Source organism: Petromyzon marinus, unplaced genomic scaffold, assembly GCF_048934315.1.
Source record: "Petromyzon marinus isolate PM22_M1 ecotype Great Lakes invasive population unplaced genomic scaffold, UKy_Petmar_22M1.pri1.0 PM_G_Scaffold_36, whole genome shotgun sequence".
NCBI lineage: Eukaryota > Metazoa > Chordata > Hyperoartia > Petromyzontiformes > Petromyzontidae > Petromyzon > Petromyzon marinus.
In genome coordinates this window covers 1,343,606-1,364,463 of record NW_027422939.1, presented here as the reverse complement: position 1 = coordinate 1,364,463, position 20,858 = coordinate 1,343,606, and the positions used below count along the sequence as shown (strand labels likewise).

Genomic DNA, 20,858 nt, shown 5'->3' with positions numbered 1-20,858 from the left:
CCCTGCAGACTGCCACCTTGTGCTGCTGCCCTGCCAGCTGCCACCTTGTGATGTCACCTTGTGTGCTGCCACCTCGTGCTGCCCTGCAGGCTGCCACCTTGTGCTGCCCTGCAGGCTGCCACCTTGTGTGCTGCCCTGCAGGCTGTCACCTTGTGCTGCCCTGCAGGCTACCACCTTGTGCTGCCACCTTGTGATGTCACCTTGTGATGTCACCTCGTGCTGCCCTGCAGGCTGCCACCTTGTGTGCTGCCCTGCAGGCTGCCACCTTGCGTGCTGCCCTGCAGGCTGCTTGAGCGGCAGCCTTGCGAACTTATCGAACTTACTGGCCACGTCGGCGGCTCCGACCTATTAATAAACTCCGCAGCTCAAATCCAATAATTAGTTTTATACATTTGTGGTGCCCATTGGAAAACACAAACACACTGAGATATCTCAGAATGTTGAAGTCAGCAACCCCCCCAAAGTCAAAATCCTGGCTCCTCGCCCCTGAGTCCACCGGACATCTCTGAAATCTACCGGACATTTGTTACAAAAAAAAGAGCTTCATTGCTCTTCGGGTTTCTCCAGTAAGTTTAGGAACCTAAACAGAGGACAAAGATGAAATTCGAGGGAAATGAATAACTTCTTACTTCTCCATTAAATCTCCTTTGATGTCAATCACGTCTTGAAGTTGCGCGCTGAGGTGTACATTTTCAAGCTGAAAGGAAACACGACACACACACTTCGCTGAGGTGACGCATACCGCTTCAACACAGTTGTCTGATAATTGTTATCTGACACACAGCACTGATAATGACGTTCGGGTTTCATAAAGCATCGTCAATCATGCAGACAAAGCGATCGCTGAGGAACCACAGACACAAATCTTATTGCTGTCCAGTTGAAGCTACAAACAGATTAGAAACACCTTTAAATTATTGTCTTGGCAAACCAAGTGTTTCTCTATTTTAGTTAACAATGACGAATGATGAGTGGACACAATTACCAATCATAATGATGACTATGGGGAATCCACAAAAACAACCTAATCGTGATTATAACCAGACGAAATTAATGAGTCTGAAACAATATGCAAATGTAGCAACGTTATTTGAGATGCCACTGCATCTCCCATTGAGCACGGTTGGCTACGTACGGTGTGAAAGAAGTTCAACATACACACACGTAGCACGGTTGGCTACGTACTGTGTGAAAGATGTTCAACATACACACACATAGCACGGTTGGCTACGTACGGTGTGAAAGAAGTTCAACAAACACACACACAGCACGGTTGGCTACGTACGGTGTGAAAGATGTTCCACATACACACACGTAGCACGGTTGGCTACGTACGGTGTGAAAGATGTTCAACATACACACACACATAGCACGGTTGGCTACGTACGGTGTGAAAGAAGTTCAACATACACACACGTAGCACGGTTGGCTACGTACGGTGTGAAAGAAGTTCAACATACACACACATAGCACAGGTGGCTACGTACGGTGTGAAAGAAGTTCAACAAACACACACATAGCACGGTTGGCTACGTACGGTGTATAAAGAAGTTCAACATACACACACACGTAGCACGGTTGGCTACGTACGGTGTGAAAGAAGTTCAACATACACACACGTAGCACGGTTGGCTACGTACGGTGTGAAAGATGTTCAACATACACACACATAGCACGGTTGGCTACGTACGGTGTGAAAGAAGTTCAACATACACACACACACATAGCACGGTTGGCTACGTACGGTGTGAAAGAAGTTCAACATACACACACATAGCACGGTTGGCTACGTACGGTGTGAAAGATGTTCAACATACACACACGTAGCACGGTTGGCTACGTACGGTGTGAAAGAAGTTCAACATACACACACGTAGCATGGTTGGCTACGCACGGTGTGAAAGATGTTCAACATACACACACGTAGCACGGTTGGCTACGTACGGTGTGAAAGAAGTTCAACATACACACACGTAGCACGGTTGGCTACGTACGGTGTGAAAGATGTTCAACATACACACACATAGCACGGTTGGCTACGTACGGTGTGAAAGAAGTTCAACATACACACACACACATAGCACGGTTGGCTACGTACGGTGTGAAAGAAGTTCAACATACACACACATAGCACGGTTGGCTACGTACGGTGTGAAAGATGTTCAACATACACACACGTAGCACGGTTGGCTACGTACGGTGTGAAAGAAGTTCAACATACACACACGTAGCATGGTTGGCTACGCACGGTGTGAAAGATGTTCAACATACACACACGTAGCACGGTTGGCTACGTACGGTGTGAAAGATGTTCAATATACACACACAGCACGGTTGGCTACGTACGGTGTGAAAGAAGTTCAACATACACACAGTGCACTGAGGAAAACCAAACCTGATCATTGGCTACGTGTCTACGTCAAAAGATTGATGAAGTTTACCGATTAGCTGACAATAAATGTTTGGGTTTGGAGAAATGAGGAGCCACTCACACCAACATTGAATGAAAGCGTTTCACTGCTTTAGTCGACAAGACTAAGAGATTTATTTTTGGTTCTTTCGGTAAAGTCACCACGTAGAAGGGAAACAATAAAGTAATAAAAATATAAAACAATATAATTCTCACGACGTTTCGATGGCAACACAAGCAATCATCGTCAGGTGTGAAAACCACAGCAAGAAAATTTTAAAAAAGTGGCGGTGACATTTTTTTCTTGCGGTGGTTTTCACACCTGATGATGATCGCTTGCGTTGCAGTCGAAACGTCGTGAGAATTTTATTGTTTTAAATTTTTATTATTTTATTTTTTCCCTTCTACGTGGCGACTTTACCGAAAGAATCAAGAAGAAGACGAAGAAGAGATTTGAAGTTTACGTCACTGCAGGAATCCATAATCTTTGGTTCATTCGGTAAAGTCACCACCACGTAGAAGGGAAACAATAAAATAATAAAAAATATCAAACAATAAAAGTCTCACGACGTTTCGACTGCAACACAAGCAATCATCATCAGGTGTGAAAACCACAGCAAGAATTTTTTTTTAAAGAGCGGCGGTGAAAATTGTTTTCTTGCTGTGGTTTTCACACCTGACGATGATCGCTTGCGTTGCAGTCGAAACGTCATGATAATTTGATCGTTTTAAATTTTTATTATTTTATTGATTCCCTTCTACGTGGCGGTGACTTTACCGAAAGAACCAAGAATATGAATCCCTGCAGTCACGAAATATTTAAATAAAAATTTAATAAGACTAAGAGATTTGAAGTTTTTCGTCACCGCAGGAATCCACAGTCTTTGCTTTCATTCAAGTAAAGTCGCGTAGCGCGTATAAAAATACAACACAAAATAATAAATCAAATCACGACGTTTCCATCGCGACACCACAGGCGGCGGTCGTCCTCAGGCGAAAATAAAAATTAAACCTCTTGCTGCTGCTGTTGTTGTTGTTGTTGTGACAGGACTCTCTCGCTGGTTCAGCAGTTCCACTGCAGGGATTACTTTTTTTTACCGCCCTAGGACAAAGCGCTTGAGGTGTTGCGATCGAAACGTCGTGGACATTTTATCATCTTTATACCTACCACGTGACTTTACCGAAGTAACCAAAGATTAAAGGCCAAGAGAATGACCGCGCGCAATGCACAAATACTCCGCGGAAACTCGACAAGTCGTCGGCCCGCAAACCAACTCAGCCATTCGCTTGTTTCTCTAAATAGCAGTAACACTAAATCACTCATATTACGGGAATACAAACGCTTTATTTTTTTAAACGCAGCTACGAGGTTTTTTTTTAGGGGGGGCGCATTTAGACCCGAGGGTTAAGGTCGTTTTTCCTCACCTAATTTTTAAATATCACGAATTTAATTTAATAATAATAATGACGTACATTGTAATTACTCTCCGGATCAGCCTGCGTCACAACCCCGCGACCACCCGGAGGAGCATGGAGGACCACCGGTGGTACGGGGGAGGGAGGGAGGGTGACCACACTGTGAGAAGCACTGCTTTAGAGAAATAAGACCACTTACTGCTGCTGCTGTTGCCCACCTGTGTTACTCACAGCCCTGAGGACCACCCGGAGGAGCGTGGTGGACCACCGGTGATACCGGGGGTGAGTGACCACACTGAGAAGCACTGCTTTAGAGAAATGAGACCACTTACTGCTGCTGCTACCCACCTGTGTTTGTCGAGTTGATTTCTGCAGAGCGTCGGCCGTCTCCTGGGCCATTCTGACAGCTTCCTCCTTTTTGCTGAGCTCAGAGTGAACTCTGACCTTCCACATGTTCAACTTGTTCATTTCACAGCGCAAAGAATTGTACGTCCTTGACACGTGATCTTTATTCTGCGAAGAAAAAAAAACAACCAAACACAACACACGGCATGAGGAGCGTGTGTCAGCAGCTTCCCAAGCCGTAGTGTCGTGAACACATCAAGATTTTCCGCTGCCCGATGACCGATCATTCGCGATAAACGTTCTTGGGTTGGCTCGCGTAAGTGTGTGTCGTTACCCTCCACCACCCGACCCAGCCAGTGAGGTTTGTCACGTAAACAAAACGCGCCAGTGAATTACTACTTCGGCCCACCGGTGTGTCGGAGAGTAAATCCACAACATTTACACATTCATACTTTACGCGATATAACCCAAAAAACATTTATTATACGAATATAATTGGTCGTGAAAGCCTACGTGTTGAACTGATTATTATTACTCCATTTCAACCGAAAACTCGATCAAGTCATGTACAAGCACAAATACACGGTTTTTTTATTTTTTAAATTAACTTTCCCTTAAAACGTCTTTGCCAAGTGCTGTGAACGTAAAAATGTTTAAGGCGCAGATCTGAAATTGTTTGATCGTAATCACTGCTGGCAAAAGGGCCTCCACTAGAGGGCGCTCAGTAGAGGCTGAACTCTTCCACGCTGTTCAAGACGTCTTGGAAGAGAAACCCTCACTAGGGGCTGAACTCTTCCACGCTGGGGAGACGTCTTGGTAGAGAAACCCTCACTAGGGGCTGAACTCTTCCACGCTGTTCAAGACGTCTTGGAAGAGAAACCCTCCCTAGGGGCTGAACTCTTCCACGCTGGGGAGACGTCTTGGTAGAGAAACCCTCACTAGGGGCTGAACTCTTCCACGCTGTTCAAGACGTCTTGGAAGAGAAACCCTCCCTAGGGGCTGAACTCTTCCACGCTGTTCAAGACGTCTTGGTAGAGAAACCCTCACTAGGGGCTGAACTCTTCCACGCTGTTCAAGACGTCTTGGAAGAGAAACCCTCACTAAGGGCTGAACTCTTCCACGCAGTTCAAGACGTCTTCGTAGAGAAACCCTCACTAGGGGCTGAACTCTTCCACGCTGTTCAAGACGTCTTAAAGGAAGAGAAACCCTCACTAGGGGCTGAACTCTTCCACGCTGTTCAAGACGTCTTGGTTAGAGAAACCCTGACTAGGGGCTGAACTCTTCCATGCTGTTCAAGACGTCTTGGTAGAGAAACCCTCACTAGGGGCTGAACTCTTCCACGCTGTTCAAGACGTCTTGGAAGAGAAACCCTCACTAGGGGCTGAACTCTTCCACGCTGTTCAAGACGTCTTGGTAGAGAAACCCTCACTAGGGGCTGAACTCTTCCACGCTGGGGAGACGTCTTGGAAGAGAAACCCTCACTAGGGGCTGAACTCTTCCACGCTGTTCAAGACGTCTTGGAAGAGAAACCCTCACTAGGGGCTGAACTCTTCCACGCTGTTCAAGACGTTTTGGTAGAGAAACCCTCACTAGGGGCTGAACTCTTCCACGCTGTTCAAGACGTCTTGGTAGAGGAACCCTCACTAGGGGCTGAACTCTTCCACGCTGTTCAAGACGTCTTGGTAGAGAAACCCTCACTAGGGGCTGAACTCTTCCACGCTGTTCAAGACGTCTTGGAAGTGAAACCCTCACTAGGGGCTGAACTCTTCCACGCCGTTCAAGACGTCTTGGTAGAGGAACCCTCACTAGGGGCTGAACTCTTCCACGCTGTTCAAGACGTCTTGGTAGAGAAACCCTCACTAGGGGCTGAACTCTTCCACGCTGTTCAAGACATCTTGGAAGAGAAACCCTCACTAGGGGCTGAACTCTTCCACGCTGTTCAAGACGTCTTGGAAGAGAAACCCTCACTAGGGGCTGAACTCTTCCACGCTGTTCAAGACCTCTTGGTAGAGAAACCCTCACTAGGGGCTGAACTCTTCCACGCTGTTCAAGACGTCTTGGTAGAGGAACCCTCACTAGTGGCTGAACTCTTCCACGCTGTTCAAGACGTCTTGGTAGAGGAACCCTCACTAGGGGCTGAACTCTTCCACGCTGTTCAAGACGTCTTGGAAGAGAAACCCTCACTAGGGGCTGAACTCTTCCACGCTGTTCAAGATGTCTTGGTAGAGAAACCCTCACTAGAGACTGAACTCTTCCACGCTGTTCAAGATGTCTTGGTAGAGAAGCCCTCACTAGGGGCTGAACTCTTCCACGCTGTTCAAGACGTCTTGGAAGAGAAACCCTCACTAGGGGCTGAACTCTTCCACGCTGTTCAAGACGTCTTCGTAGAGAAACCCTCACTAGGGGCTGAACTCTTCCACGCTGTTCAAGACGTCTTGGAAGAGAAACCCTCACTAGGGGCTGAACTCTTCCACGCTGTTCAAGACGTCTTAAAGGAAGAGAAACCCTCACTAGGGGCTGAACTCTTCCACGCTGTTCAAGACGTCTTGGTAGAGGAACCCTCACTAGGGGCTGAACTCTTCCACGCCGTTCAAGACGTCTTGGTAGAGAAACCCTCACTAGGGGCTGAACTCTTCCACGCTGTTCAAGACGCCTTGGAAGTGAAACCCTCACTAGGGGCTGAACTCTTCCACGCCGTTCAAGACGTCTTGGTAGAGGAACCCTCACTAGGGGCTGAACTCTTCCACGCTGTTCAAGACGTCTTGGTAGAGAAACCTTCACTAGGGGCTGAACTCTTCCACGCTGTTCAAGACATCTTGGAAGAGAAACCCTCACTAGGGGCTGAACTCTTCCACGCTGTTCAAGACGTCTTGGAAGAGAAACCCTCACTAGGGGCTGAACTCTTCCACGCTGTTCAAGACGTCTTGGTAGAGAAACCCTCACTAGGGGCTGAACTCTTCCACGCTGTTCAAGACGTCTTGGTAGAGGAACCCTCACTAGGGGCTGAACTCTTCCACGCTGTTCAAGACGTCTTGGAAGAGAAACCCTCACTAGGGGCTGAACTCTTCCACGCTGTTCAAGATGTCTTGGTAGAGAAACCCTCACTAGGGGCTGAACTCTTCCACGCTGTTCAAGACGTCTTGGAAGAGAAACCCTCACTAGGGGCTGAACTCTTCCACGCTGTTCAAGACGTCTTAAAGGAAGAGAAACCCTCACTAGGGGCTGAACTCTTCCACGCTGTTCAAGACGTCTTGGTAGAGGAACCCTCACTAGGGGCTGAACTCTTCCATGCCGTTCAAGACGTCTTGGTAGAGAAACCCTCACTAGGGGCTGAACTCTTCCACGCTGTTCAAGACGTCTTGGAAGTGAAACCCTCACTAGGGGCTGAACTCTTCCACGCCGTTCAAGACGTCTTGGTAGAGGAACCCTCACTAGGGGCTGAACTCTTCCACGCTGTTCAAGACGTCTTGGTAGAGAAACCCTCACTAGGGGATGAACTCTTCCACGCTGTTCAAGACATCTTGGAAGAGAAACCCTCACTAGGGGCTAAACTCTTCCACGCTGTTCAAGACGTCGTGGAAGAGAAACCCTCACTAAGGGCTAAACTCTTCCACGCTGTTCAAGACGTCTTGGAAGAGAAACCCTCACTAGGGGCTGAACTCTTCCACGCTGTTCAAGACGTCTTGGAAGAGAAACCCTCACTAGGGGCTGAACTCTTCCACGCTGTTCAAGACGTCTTGGTAGAGGAACCCTCACTAGGGGCTGAACTCTTCCACGCCGTTCAAGACGTCTTGGTAGAGAAACCCTCACTAGGGGCTGAACTCTTCCACGCTGTTCAAGACGTCTTGGAAGTGAAACCCTCACTAGGGGCTGAACTCTTCCACGCCGTTCAAGACGTCTTGGTAGAGGAACCCTCACTAGGGGCTGAACTCTTCCACGCTGTTCAAGACGTCTTGGTAGAGAAACCCTCACTAGGGGCTGAACTCTTCCACGCTGTTCAAGACATCTTGGAAGAGAAACCCTCACTAGGGGCTGAACTCTTCCACGCTGTTCAAGACGTCTTGGAAGAGAAACCCTCACTAGGGGCTGAACTCTTCCACGCTGTTCAAGACCTCTTGGTAGAGAAACCCTCACTAGGGGCTGAACTCTTCCACGCTGTTCAAGACGTCTTGGTAGAGGAACCCTCACTAGTGGCTGAACTCTTCCACGCTGTTCAAGACGTCTTGGTAGAGGAACCCTCACTAGGGGCTGAACTCTTCCACGCTGTTCAAGACGTCTTGGAAGAGAAACCCTCACTAGGGGCTGAACTCTTCCACGCTGTTCAAGATGTCTTGGTAGAGAAACCCTCACTAGAGACTGAACTCTTCCACGCTGTTCAAGATGTCTTGGTAGAGAAGCCCTCACTAGGGGCTGAACTCTTCCACGCTGTTCAAGACGTCTTGGAAGAGAAACCCTCACTAGGGGCTGAACTCTTCCACGCTGTTCAAGACGTCTTCGTAGAGAAACCCTCACTAGGGGCTGAACTCTTCCACGCTGTTCAAGACGTCTTGGAAGAGAAACCCTCACTAGGGGCTGAACTCTTCCACGCTGTTCAAGACGTCTTAAAGGAAGAGAAACCCTCACTAGGGGCTGAACTCTTCCACGCTGTTCAAGACGTCTTGGTAGAGGAACCCTCACTAGGGGCTGAACTCTTCCACGCCGTTCAAGACGTCTTGGTAGAGAAACCCTCACTAGGGGCTGAACTCTTCCACGCTGTTCAAGACGCCTTGGAAGTGAAACCCTCACTAGGGGCTGAACTCTTCCACGCCGTTCAAGACGTCTTGGTAGAGGAACCCTCACTAGGGGCTGAACTCTTCCACGCTGTTCAAGACGTCTTGGTAGAGAAACCTTCACTAGGGGCTGAACTCTTCCACGCTGTTCAAGACATCTTGGAAGAGAAACCCTCACTAGGGGCTGAACTCTTCCACGCTGTTCAAGACGTCTTGGAAGAGAAACCCTCACTAGGGGCTGAACTCTTCCACGCTGTTCAAGACGTCTTGGTAGAGAAACCCTCACTAGGGGCTGAACTCTTCCACGCTGTTCAAGACGTCTTGGTAGAGGAACCCTCACTAGGGGCTGAACTCTTCCACGCTGTTCAAGACGTCTTGGAAGAGAAACCCTCACTAGGGGCTGAACTCTTCCACGCTGTTCAAGATGTCTTGGTAGAGAAACCCTCACTAGGGGCTGAACTCTTCCACGCTGTTCAAGACGTCTTGGAAGAGAAACCCTCACTAGGGGCTGAACTCTTCCACGCTGTTCAAGACGTCTTAAAGGAAGAGAAACCCTCACTAGGGGCTGAACTCTTCCACGCTGTTCAAGACGTCTTGGTAGAGGAACCCTCACTAGGGGCTGAACTCTTCCACGCCGTTCAAGACGTCTTGGTAGAGAAACCCTCACTAGGGGCTGAACTCTTCCACGCTGTTCAAGACGTCTTGGAAGTGAAACCCTCACTAGGGGCTGAACTCTTCCACGCCGTTCAAGACGTATTGGTAGAGGAACCCTCACTAGGGGCTGAACTCTTCCACGCTGTTCAAGACGTCTTGGTAGAGAAACCCTCACTAGGGGATGAACTCTTCCACGCTGTTCAAGACATCTTGGAAGAGAAACCCTCACTAGGGGCTGAACTCTTCCACGCTGTTCAAGACGTCTTGGAAGAGAAACCCTCACTAGGGGCTGAACTCTTCCACGCTGTTCAAGACGTCTTGGAAGAGAAACCCTCACTAGGGGCTGAACTCTTCCACGCTGTTCAAGATGTCTTGGAAGAGAAACCCTCACTAGAGACTGAACTCTTCCACGCTGTTCAAGATGTCTTGGTAGAGAAGCCCTCACTAGGGGCTGAACTCTTCCACGCTGTTCAAGACGTCTTGGTAAAGACACCCTCACTAGGGGCTGAACTCTTCCACGCTGTTCAAGACGTCTTGGTAGAGAAACCCTCACTAGGGGCTGAACTCCTCCACGCTGGGGAGACGTCTTGGAAGTGATGGTAGTACCCACACTTTACCCCACCACATGCGGCCTGCCATTCAACTGCGGTGTACCAATATATACTGCAGAGTGGACAGAGGTGGGACATTGTAGACACGTGCCTATTAAACCTGGCACGCCTGGACATCACGACCTTGTGGACCGCAAGTCCAGCGTGCTGAACCATTGCGCACCGTGGCAGCAGCCCCAAGCTTCGTGAAACTAAATAAATTTTCACTTGAAGCTTTCACGACTGCAGTGATTCACATTCTCGGTTCTTTCGGTAAAGTCACCGCCACGTAGAAAGGGAAACAATAAAATTATCACGACGTTTCGACTGCAACACAAGCAGCGATCATCGTCAGGTGTGAAAACCACAGCAAGAAAATTTGAAAAAAGTTTTTTTTAAACGTCAGTACCACGGAGAGCGATTTGGCAGCTTGTTCAGATGTTTGAAACGTCGCGATAATTTTATTGTTTTATATTTTTATTATTGTATCGTTTCCCTTCTACGTGGTGACTTTACCGAAAGAACCGAGAATATGAAACTAGATGAATCGGTATTTTCTTAGAATGACCGTATTATTAATGTGAAATAACGATGCACATCTGTGGACACGTTTCAATGTGATCAGCGAGTCATCTTGCCTCTTGCCCATCAAGCGGCAGCGGCGGCGGCGGTGGCGTGCTCTGCCGAGGTTGATGCTGCTCAGTGATGTTTGCTTGAGCTGCGAACAAAAATTGCGCACAATTAAGTTAAAGTACATCCTAGATTTAAAGCTTTCGTGACTGCTAGGATCCATACTCTTTGGTTCTATTGGGTTTATTTTCACCTACGTGACTTTACCCAATAGAACCAAAGAGTATTAAAGTACATCGTTCATAATAGCACCGCACGAGATGTACATTGGTACACGTTGACACACGTATCGCTTTTTAGAACTTTCCAACTGAGGTTTAGTGCTCAGCTCAGTCGGGGTGTCTGTCGGCAATGAGAGGTTATGATGAGCATCATAAATATGAATAAATCTTCAGTAAAATTGCGTTCTGATATAAAGTGCTTGCCCTGTAGAAAAATCGGCGAACTGACCAAAAGTTTTTTCCCAAAAAAACTTTGGAGACAAAAGCCAGCATTAAAGGAACCCATCAACTAAACGAAACTAAACTTGTTATTTTACCACGTAAGAGCCCGCTCGGATACGTAGCTCTTGTTCAGAAGCGACCTGGCCACAGTTGATAAGCTCAACAAAGTGGTTCATCACCACGTGTCAATGTATATCAGCCGCATTACTCTTAAACGTCACGTTTTTCTAAATGCGCGGGGAAACAACGCAGGGCATGGAGCAACATCAACACCGCCGTGGGGAGAACGCGCAAACTTTCAAACGCACGGGCGTCAGGGGTCGGGATCGAACCCATGCCCCTCCTGCGTACCGGGCGAGGTAGTTAACATCTCCTAGCCAGCGTGATGATGATGATGATGAGAGAGAGACACGCAAACTCCAAATACACAGCAACAGGCGTCAGGGTTGGGATCGAACCCACGACCCTCCTGCGTACCGGGCGAGGTAGTTAACATCTCCTAGCCACCGTGATGATGATGATGAGAGAGAGACACGCAAACTCCAAATACACAGCAACAGGCGTCAGGGGTCGGGATCGAACCCACGACCTCCTGCGTACCGGGCGAGGTAGTTAACGTCTCCTAGCCACCGTGATGATGATGATGAGAGAGAGACACGCAAACTCCAAATACACAGCAACAGGCGTCAGGGGTCGGGATCGAACCCACGACCCTCCTGCGTACCAGGCGAGGTAGTTAACGTCTCCTAGCCAACGCGGTCCACCTGCCCTAGGCACGCACACCTAGGCCGAGCCGCTTTTCATCGCGGCGTGACGGACGTACCGCCTCTTGCGTTCCTGGGGCAAGCGCTGCCTAACCATCGTTATCGTCAATGACTAAGCAGAGCACCGCACCGTACTTCTGACGTTAAACGCCGGTTGAAAAGCGCAAGCGGAATTCGTGCTCGGCGATCAATGTGGACATCGGAGGATTGAGATCGTTTTAAGTAAAATACGCGGCGCGATTGGTTTACAGATTGGAGCCAGGCGATACACGGGGCCATGATCTACAGCTGAAAGGAATACCTTGACCTTGGCGGTGTCCCTTGACCATGACCAAGTTGACTGACCTTGCAATAGCATCCTCTGTGCTTGACCTTGTTGAACCTGTCCAGTTTCACCACGACCCACTTGACCTTGTCCAAGTTGACCCCAAGCGTGACCCAATGGCTCCTGGACTTGGCCCAGTGGACAATGAGATTGCCTTGGCTGACTCAGGCCCTGATTAGGTTGACCTCGGCCTTGCCCCAGCAGACCATGGGCGTGCCCTGACAGTCCCTGGCCCTGCTCGGGTTGACGCTGACCCTGTTTTGGCTGAGTCTGACCTCGGCCCAATTGGGGTTTTTTTTTCCCGTCGTGATATTGGCTCTGCCCTGGCTGATTGTGGCCTTGAATTGCCACTCCGTCGCCTTCCCCCGGCTGACCCTGCCCTTTATTACCCCAACCTTGAGTCGATGGCCCCTGCCCTGGCTGATTGTGGCCTTGAATTGCCACTCCGTCGCCTTCCCCCGGCTGACCCTGCCCTTTATTACCCCAACCTTGAATCGAAGGCCCCTGCCCTGGCTGATTGTGGCCTTGAATTGCCACTCCGTCGCCTTCCCCCGGCTGACCCTGCCCTTTATTACCCCAACCTTGAACCGATGGCCCCTGGATTTGCCCACCAGATTGACCTTCACCTTGTCCCATCTGACACCACCCGTGACCCAACATCACCTGGAATGGCCCCGTTTGACCGCGACCTTGCCCTAGCTGACTCTGGCCACGGCTCGATGGCTCCCGGACCTGCCTAGATTGACGGTGACCTCGTTCATTCTCTGAAACACTGCCCAAGATGCACCGTATTTTGAAGTCGGGGAGCGTGGAAAAACTGCTGCCCAAATTTCGGCTGAAGGTTTCATTGTCGTTCCCCTCCATGTTGTATTCTTTGCACACTCCTCCGATAGCCGTCTTCCTGCATGACGCACAGACACCGTGTACGTGCACGCAAGAAAAAAACAAATGTGGAATTTATTAAGACAGCGCCACTGCTGCAGAGCAATCCAGATGGCACCAGCGAGATCTCTCGGCAAAGCAACTTACAAGTTTAAATGGGAATCATTTTTTTTAATTGCCACCGCCCGTCTGTTTACGCTGTAGCGTTAATGGAGGTGGGGGCAAACAGCGTTGTTGCTGCAATTTTTACATTTTTCAAAAATACGAATGCAACAAGTTTCCCAATACGTCAATCGGTAATTGTATTTTCATGGTGTTACTGTATTGATTTTGTGCTTTGCTGCACTGACAATGAGAATCTAGATTCATTTGTCGATTTAAAGCTTTCGTGACTGCAAGGATTCATCTTCTTTGGTTCTTTCGGTAAAGTCACCATCACGTAGAAAGAGAATAAAATAATAAATTGATAAAATAAAATAACACAATAAAATTCTCACGACGTTTCGGCCACAACACAAGTGGCCTTCATCAGATGAAGGGACGAGACTGTCTAGAGGACAGCGCTGGAGCGAGCGCTGTCCCTTCACCTGATGAAGGCCACTTGTGTTGTGGCCGAAACGTCGTGAGAATTTTATCGTGTTATTTTATTTTATTAATTTATTATTTTATTCTCATTCTACGTGGTGGTGACTTTACCGAAAGAACCAAAGAAGATGAATCTAGCTTAACATCAAAGTTCTTCAAATGGAGTTCCCTCAACGTAAGGCCTACCCCGTGCTCCTGATCATTGTGACCACACAATGCTATAATTAGCTGACACGTGCCTATTGATCCAAGAGCCACATCGAGTGAAATTTGTTTTTTCTTAAGTGTCCTGCATTTAGTTTTTATTTTATTTTAAGATGTAATAACAGTTGTGCTTATTATTGTTATTATACACGTGTGGGAGGAAATCGCAGCACCGGGAGAAAACTCCACGTGGCGTGCGAGGGGGAAACACTCAAACCCCCCCCAAAGAGATGGAAAGTGATGGCGATTTGAATACTTGCTGCCACTGCCTTCACCTGGCGTGCCCAGGGTATGGCCATCCCCTCGACGTCCACGGGAATAGAATTTCACAACATGTTGACATGTTTACACCAAACAATAACACAAAGATCCCACACCGTGTAGCCTGTAACAGGCTGTAGGGGCAAGTGCTGTTAGCGAGCAGCAGCTATGAAGGCTACCGGCACTGTGGCACACGAGGGGGGTGGGTGGCCAGCACCACGCCCGGCCGCCTTTGTCTCCCCAGTGCTAGCGATGTTTTACTACTACACACCGCTACACCAGCTACTCATTTGAGGCTGAGTCGACCTAGGGGAGTCCCAGAACCGGTTGAGATAATCATCGCCGGCGGTGTTGGAAGGCCCGAAGTGAATCACTCAACAACAACAACACGGTGTGGTGATTAGACCACTAAGCTAGACACATTGTCAAGGCCCCAAGTGAATCACTCAACAACAACACCACGGTGTGGTGATTAGACCACTAAGCTAGACACATTGTCAAGGCCCCAAGTGAATCACTCAACAACAACAAGAACACCACGGTGTGGTGATTAGACCACTAAGCTAGACGCATTGTCAAGGCCCCAAGTGAATCAATCAACAACAACAACACGGTCTGGTGATTAGACCACTAAGCTAGACACATTGTCAAGGCCCCAAGTGAATCACTCAACAACAACAACAACACCACGGTGTGGTGATTAGACCACTAAGCTAGACACATTGTCAAGGCCCCAAGTGAATCACTCAACAACAACAAAACAACACGGTGTGGTGATTAGACCACTAAGCTAGACACATTGTCAAGGCCCCAAGTGAATCACTCAACAACAACAACACCATGGTGTGGTGATTAGACCACTAAGCTAGACACATTGTCAAGGTCCCAAGTGAATCACTCAACAACAACAACACAGTGTGGTGATTAGACCACTAAGCTAGACACATTGTCAAGGCCACAAGTTAATCACTCAACAACAACATGGTGTGGTGATTAGACCACTAAGCTAGACACATTGTCAAGGCCCCAAGTGAATCACTCAACAACAACTACACGGTGTGGTGATTAGACCACTAAGCTAGACACATTGTCAAGGCCCCAAGTGAATCACTCAACAACAACAACAACACGGTGTGGTGATTAGACCACTAAGCTAGACACATTGTCAAGGCCCCAAGTGAATCACTCAACAACAACAACACTGTGTGGTGATTAGACCACTAAGCTAGACACATTGTCAAGGCCCCAAGTGAATCACTCAACAACACGGTGTGGTGATTAGACCACTAAGCTAGACACATTGTCAAGGCCCCAAGTGAATCACTCAACAACAACATGGTGTGGTGATTAGACCACTAAGCTAGACACATTGTCAAGGCCCCAAGTGAATCACTCAACAACAACTACACGGTGTGGTGATTAGACCACTAAGCTAGACACATTGTCAAGGCCCCAAGTGAATCACTCAACAACAACAACACCACGGTGTGGTGATTAGACCACTAAGCTAGACACATTGTCAAGGCCCCAAGTGGATCACTCAACAACAACAACACTGTGTGGTGATTAGACCACTAAGCTAGACACATTGTCAAGGCCCCAAGTGAATCACTCAACAACAACACCACGGTGTGGTGATTAGACCACTAAGCTAGACACATTGTCAAGGCCCCAAGTGAATCACTCAACAACAACAAGGTGTGGTGATTAGACCACTAAGCTAGACACATTGTCAAGGCCACAAGTGAATCACTCAACAACAACAACACTGTGTGGTGATTAGGCCACTAAGCTAGACACATTGTCAAGGCCCCAAGTGAATCACTCAACAACACGGTGTGGTGATTAGACCACTAAGCTAGACACATTGTCAAGGCCCCAAGTGAATTACTCACCAATAACAACAACACCACGGTGTGGTGATTAGACCACTAAGCTAGACGCATTGTCAAGGCCCCAAGTGAATCACTCAACAACAACAACAACACTGTGTGGTGATTAGACCACTAAGCTAGACACATTGTCAAGGCCCCAAGTGAATCACTCAACAACAACAACAACACTGTGTGGTGATTAGACCACTAAGCTAGACACATTGTCAAGGCCCCAAGTGAATCACTCAACAACAACAACACCAAGGTGTGGTGATTAGACCACTAAGCTAGACACATTGTCAAGGCCCCAAGTGAATCACTCAACAACAACAACAACACCAAGGTGTGGTGATTAGACCACTAAGCTAGACACATTGTCAAGGCCCCAAGTGAATCACTCAACAACAACACCAAGGTGTGGTGATTAGACCACTAAGCTAGACGCATTGTCAAGGCCCCTAGTGAATCACTCAACAACAACAACACCAAGGTGTGGTGATTAGACCACTAAGCTAGACGCATTGTCAAGGCCCCAAGTGAATCACTCAACAACAACAAAACAACACGGTGTGGTGATTAGACCACTAAGCTAGACACATTGTCAAGGCCCCAAGTGAATCACTCAACAACAACACCACGGTGTGGTGATTAGACCACTAAGCTAGACACATTGTCAAGGCCCCAAGTGAATCACTCAACAACAACAAGAACACCACGGTGTGGTGATTAGACCACTAAGCTAGACGCATTGTCAAGGCCCCAAGTGAATCAATCAACAACAACAACACGGTCTGGTGATTAGACCACTAAGCTAGACACATTGTCAAGGCCCCAAGTGAATCACTCAACAACAACAACAACACCACGGTGTGGTGATTAGACCACTAAGCTAGACACATTGTCAAGGCCCCAAGTGAATCACTCAACAACAACAAAACAACACGGTGTGGTGATTAGACCACTAAGCTAGACACATTGTCAAGGCCCCAAGTGAATCACTCAACAACAACAACACCATGGTGTGGTGATTAGACCACTAAGCTAGACACATTGTCAAGGTCCCAAGTGAATCACTCAACAACAACAACACAGTGTGGTGATTAGACCACTAATCTAGACACATTGTCAAGGCCACAAGTGAATCACTCAACAACAACATGGTGTGGTGATTAGACCACTAAGCTAGACACATTGTCAAGGCCCCAAGTGAATCACTCAACAACAACTACACAGTGTGGTGATTAGACCACTAAGCTAGACACATTGTCAAGGCCCCAAGTGAATCACTCAACAACAACAACAACACGGTGTGGTGATTAGACCACTAAGCTAGACACATTGTCAAGGCCCCAAGTGAATCACTCAACAACAACAACACTGTGTGGTGATTAGACCACTAAGCTAGACACATTGTCAAGGCCCCAAGTGAATCACTCAACAACACGGTGTGGTGATTAGACCACTAAGCTAGACACATTGTCAAGGCCCCAAGTGAATCACTCAACAACAACATGGTGTGGTGATTAGACCACTAAGCTAGACACATTGTCAAGGCCCCAAGTGAATCACTCAACAACAACTACACGGTGTGGTGATTAGACTACTAAGCTAGTCACATTGTCAAGGCCCCAAGTGAATCACTCAACAACAACAACACCACGGTGTGGTGATTAGACCACTAAGCTAGACACATTGTCAAGGCCCCAAGTGGATCACTCAACAACAACAACACTGTGTGGTGATTAGACCACTAAGCTAGACACATTATCAAGGCCCCAAGTGAATCACTCAACAACAACACCACAGTGTGGTGATTAGACCACTAAGCTAGACACATTGTCAAGGCCCCAAGTGAATCACTCAACAACAACAAGGTGTGGTGATTAGACCACTAAGCTAGACACATTGTCAAGGCCCCAAGTGAATCACTCAACAACAACAACACTGTGTGGTGATTAGGCCACTAAGCTAGACACATTGTCAAGGCCCCAAGTGAATCACTCAACAACAACAACAACACGGTGTGGTGATTAGACCACTAAGCTAGACACATTGTCAAGGCCCCAAGTGAATCACTCAACAACAACAACACTGTGTGGTGATTAGACCACTAAGCTAGACACATTGTCAAGGCCCCAAGTGAATCACTCAACAACACGGTGTGGTGATTAGACCACTAAGCTAGACACATTGTCAAGGCCCCAAGTGAATCACTCAACAACAACATGGTGTGGTGATTAGACCACTAAGCTAGACACATTGTCAAGGCCCCAAGTGAATCACTCAACAACAACTACACGGTGTGGTGATTAGACTACTAAGCTAGTCACATTGTCAAGGCCCCAAGTGAATCACTCAACAACAACAACACCACGGTGTGGTGATTAGACCACTAAGCTAGACACATTGTCAAGGCCCCAAGTGGATCACTCAACAACAACAACACTGTGTGGTGATTAGACCACTAAGCTAGACACATTATCAAGGCCCCAAGTGAATCACTCAACAACAACACCACAGTGTGGTGATTAGACCACTAAGCTAGACACATTGTCAAGGCCCCAAGTGAATCACTCAACAACAACAAGGTGTGGTGATTAGACCACTAAGCTAGACACATTGTCAAGGCCCCAAGTGAATCACTCAACAACAACAACACTGTGTGGTGATTAGGCCACTAAGCTAGACACATTGTCAAGGCCCCAAGTGAATCACTCAACAACACGGTGTGGTGATTAGACCACTAAGCTAGACACATTGTCAAGGCCCCAAGTGAATTACTCACCAACAACAACAACAACACCACGGTGTGGTGATTAGACCACTAAGCTAGACGCATTGTCAAGGCCCCAAGTGAATCACTCAACAACAACAACAACACTGTGTGGTGATTAGACCACTAAGCTAGACACATTGTCAAGGCCCCAAGTGAATCACTCAACAACAACAACAACACTGTGTGGTGATTAGACCACTAAGCTAGACACATTGTCAAGGCCCCAAGTGAATCACTCAACAACAATAACACCAAGGTGTGGTGATTAGACCACTAAGCTAGACACATTGTCAAGGCCCCAAGTGAATCACTCAACAACAACAACAACACCAAGGTGTGGTGATTAGACCACTAAGCTAGACACATTGTCAAGGCCCCAAGTGAATCACTCAACAACAACACCAAGGTGTGGTGATTAGACCACTAAGCTAGACGCATTGTCAAGGCCCCAAGTGAATCACTCAACAACAACACCAAGGTGTGGTGATTAGACCATTAAGCTAGACGCATTGTCAAGGCCCCAAGTGAATCACTCAACAACAACAACACCACGGTGTGGTGATTAGACCACTAAGCTAGACGCATTGTCAAGGCCCCAAGTGAATCACTCAACAACAACAACACCACGGTGTGGTGATTAGACCACTAAGCTAGACACATTGTCAAGGCCCCAAGTGAATCACTCAACAACAACAACACCAAGGTGTGGTGATTAGACCACTAAGCTAGACACATTGTCAAGGCCCCAAGTGAATCACTCAACAACAACAACAACACAGTGTGGTGATTAGAACACTAAGCTAGACACATTGTCAAGGCCCCAAGTGAATCACTCAACAACACCAAGGTGTGGTGATTAGACCACTAAGCTAGACACATTGTCAAGGCCCCAAGTGAATCACTCAACAACAACACCAACACGGTGTGGTGATTAGACCACTAAGCTAGACGCATTGTCAAGGCCCCAAGTGAATCACTCAACAACAACAACACCACGGTGTGGTGATTAGACCACTAAGCTAGACACATTGTCAAGGCCCCAAGTGAATCACTCAACAACAACACCAAGGTGTGGTGATTAGACCACTAAGCTAGACGCATTGTCAAGGCCCCAAGTGAATCACTCAACAACAACAACACCAAGGTGTGGTGATTAGACCATTAAGCTAGACGCATTGTCAAGGCCCCAAGTGAATCACTCAACAATCTCTCTGTAATGATGATGATGATCGTGAACAATGTCTCTCTGTAATGATGATGATGATCGTGAACAATCTCTCTCTGTAATGATGATGATGATCGTGAACAATGTCTCTCTGTAATGATGATGATCGTGAACAATCTCTCTCTGTAATAATGCTGATCGTGAACAATCTCTCTCTCCATAATGATGATGATCGTGAACAATCTCTCTCTCTGTAATGATGATCGTGAACAATCTCTCTCTGTAATGATGATGATCGTGAACAATCTCTCTCTGTAATGATGATGATGATCGTGAACAATCTCTCTCTGTAATAATGCTGATCGTGAACAATCTCTCTCTCCATAATGATGATGATCGTGAACAATCTCTCTCTCTGTAATGATGATCGTGAACAATCTCTCTCTGTAATGATGATGATCGTGAACAATCTCTCTCTGTAATGATGATGATGATCGTGAACAATCTCTCTCTGTAATGATGATGATCGTGAACAATCTCTCTCTGTAATGATGATGATCGTGAACAATCTCTCTCTGTAATGATGATCGTGAACAATCTCTCTGTAATGATGATGATGATCGTGACGTCTGGCACAGATGATGATAGAGTTAGGCCCAAATCAACCTTCGCGATGCTTTGATCCGCCGGCGATTGTAGGCGCAGGAGTCGCCTCGATTGTTGCGGCCTGTACGCCTTGCGGTATACTTCGTACAACTACAGACT

The 20,858-nt window shown here is 47.6% G+C and overlaps 1 protein-coding gene across 1 annotated transcript in view; it reads right to left on the bottom strand.

Annotated features, from left to right (window-relative positions):
• LOC142915882 (uncharacterized) overlaps positions 1-20,858 on the bottom strand; it is a 31,507-nt gene extending 10,649 nt beyond the window's left edge. The window contains exons 1-5 of the mRNA XM_076061520.1: positions 20,760-20,858; positions 13,134-13,247; positions 10,823-10,902; positions 4,175-4,339; positions 630-697 (exon numbers count right to left, since the gene is read on the bottom strand). Of these exons, the coding sequence (XP_075917635.1) occupies positions 630-697; positions 4,175-4,339; positions 10,823-10,902; positions 13,134-13,194 (374 nt within the window). The 5' untranslated portion in view covers positions 13,195-13,247; positions 20,760-20,858. The remainder of the gene's footprint in view (positions 1-629; positions 698-4,174; positions 4,340-10,822; positions 10,903-13,133; positions 13,248-20,759) is intronic.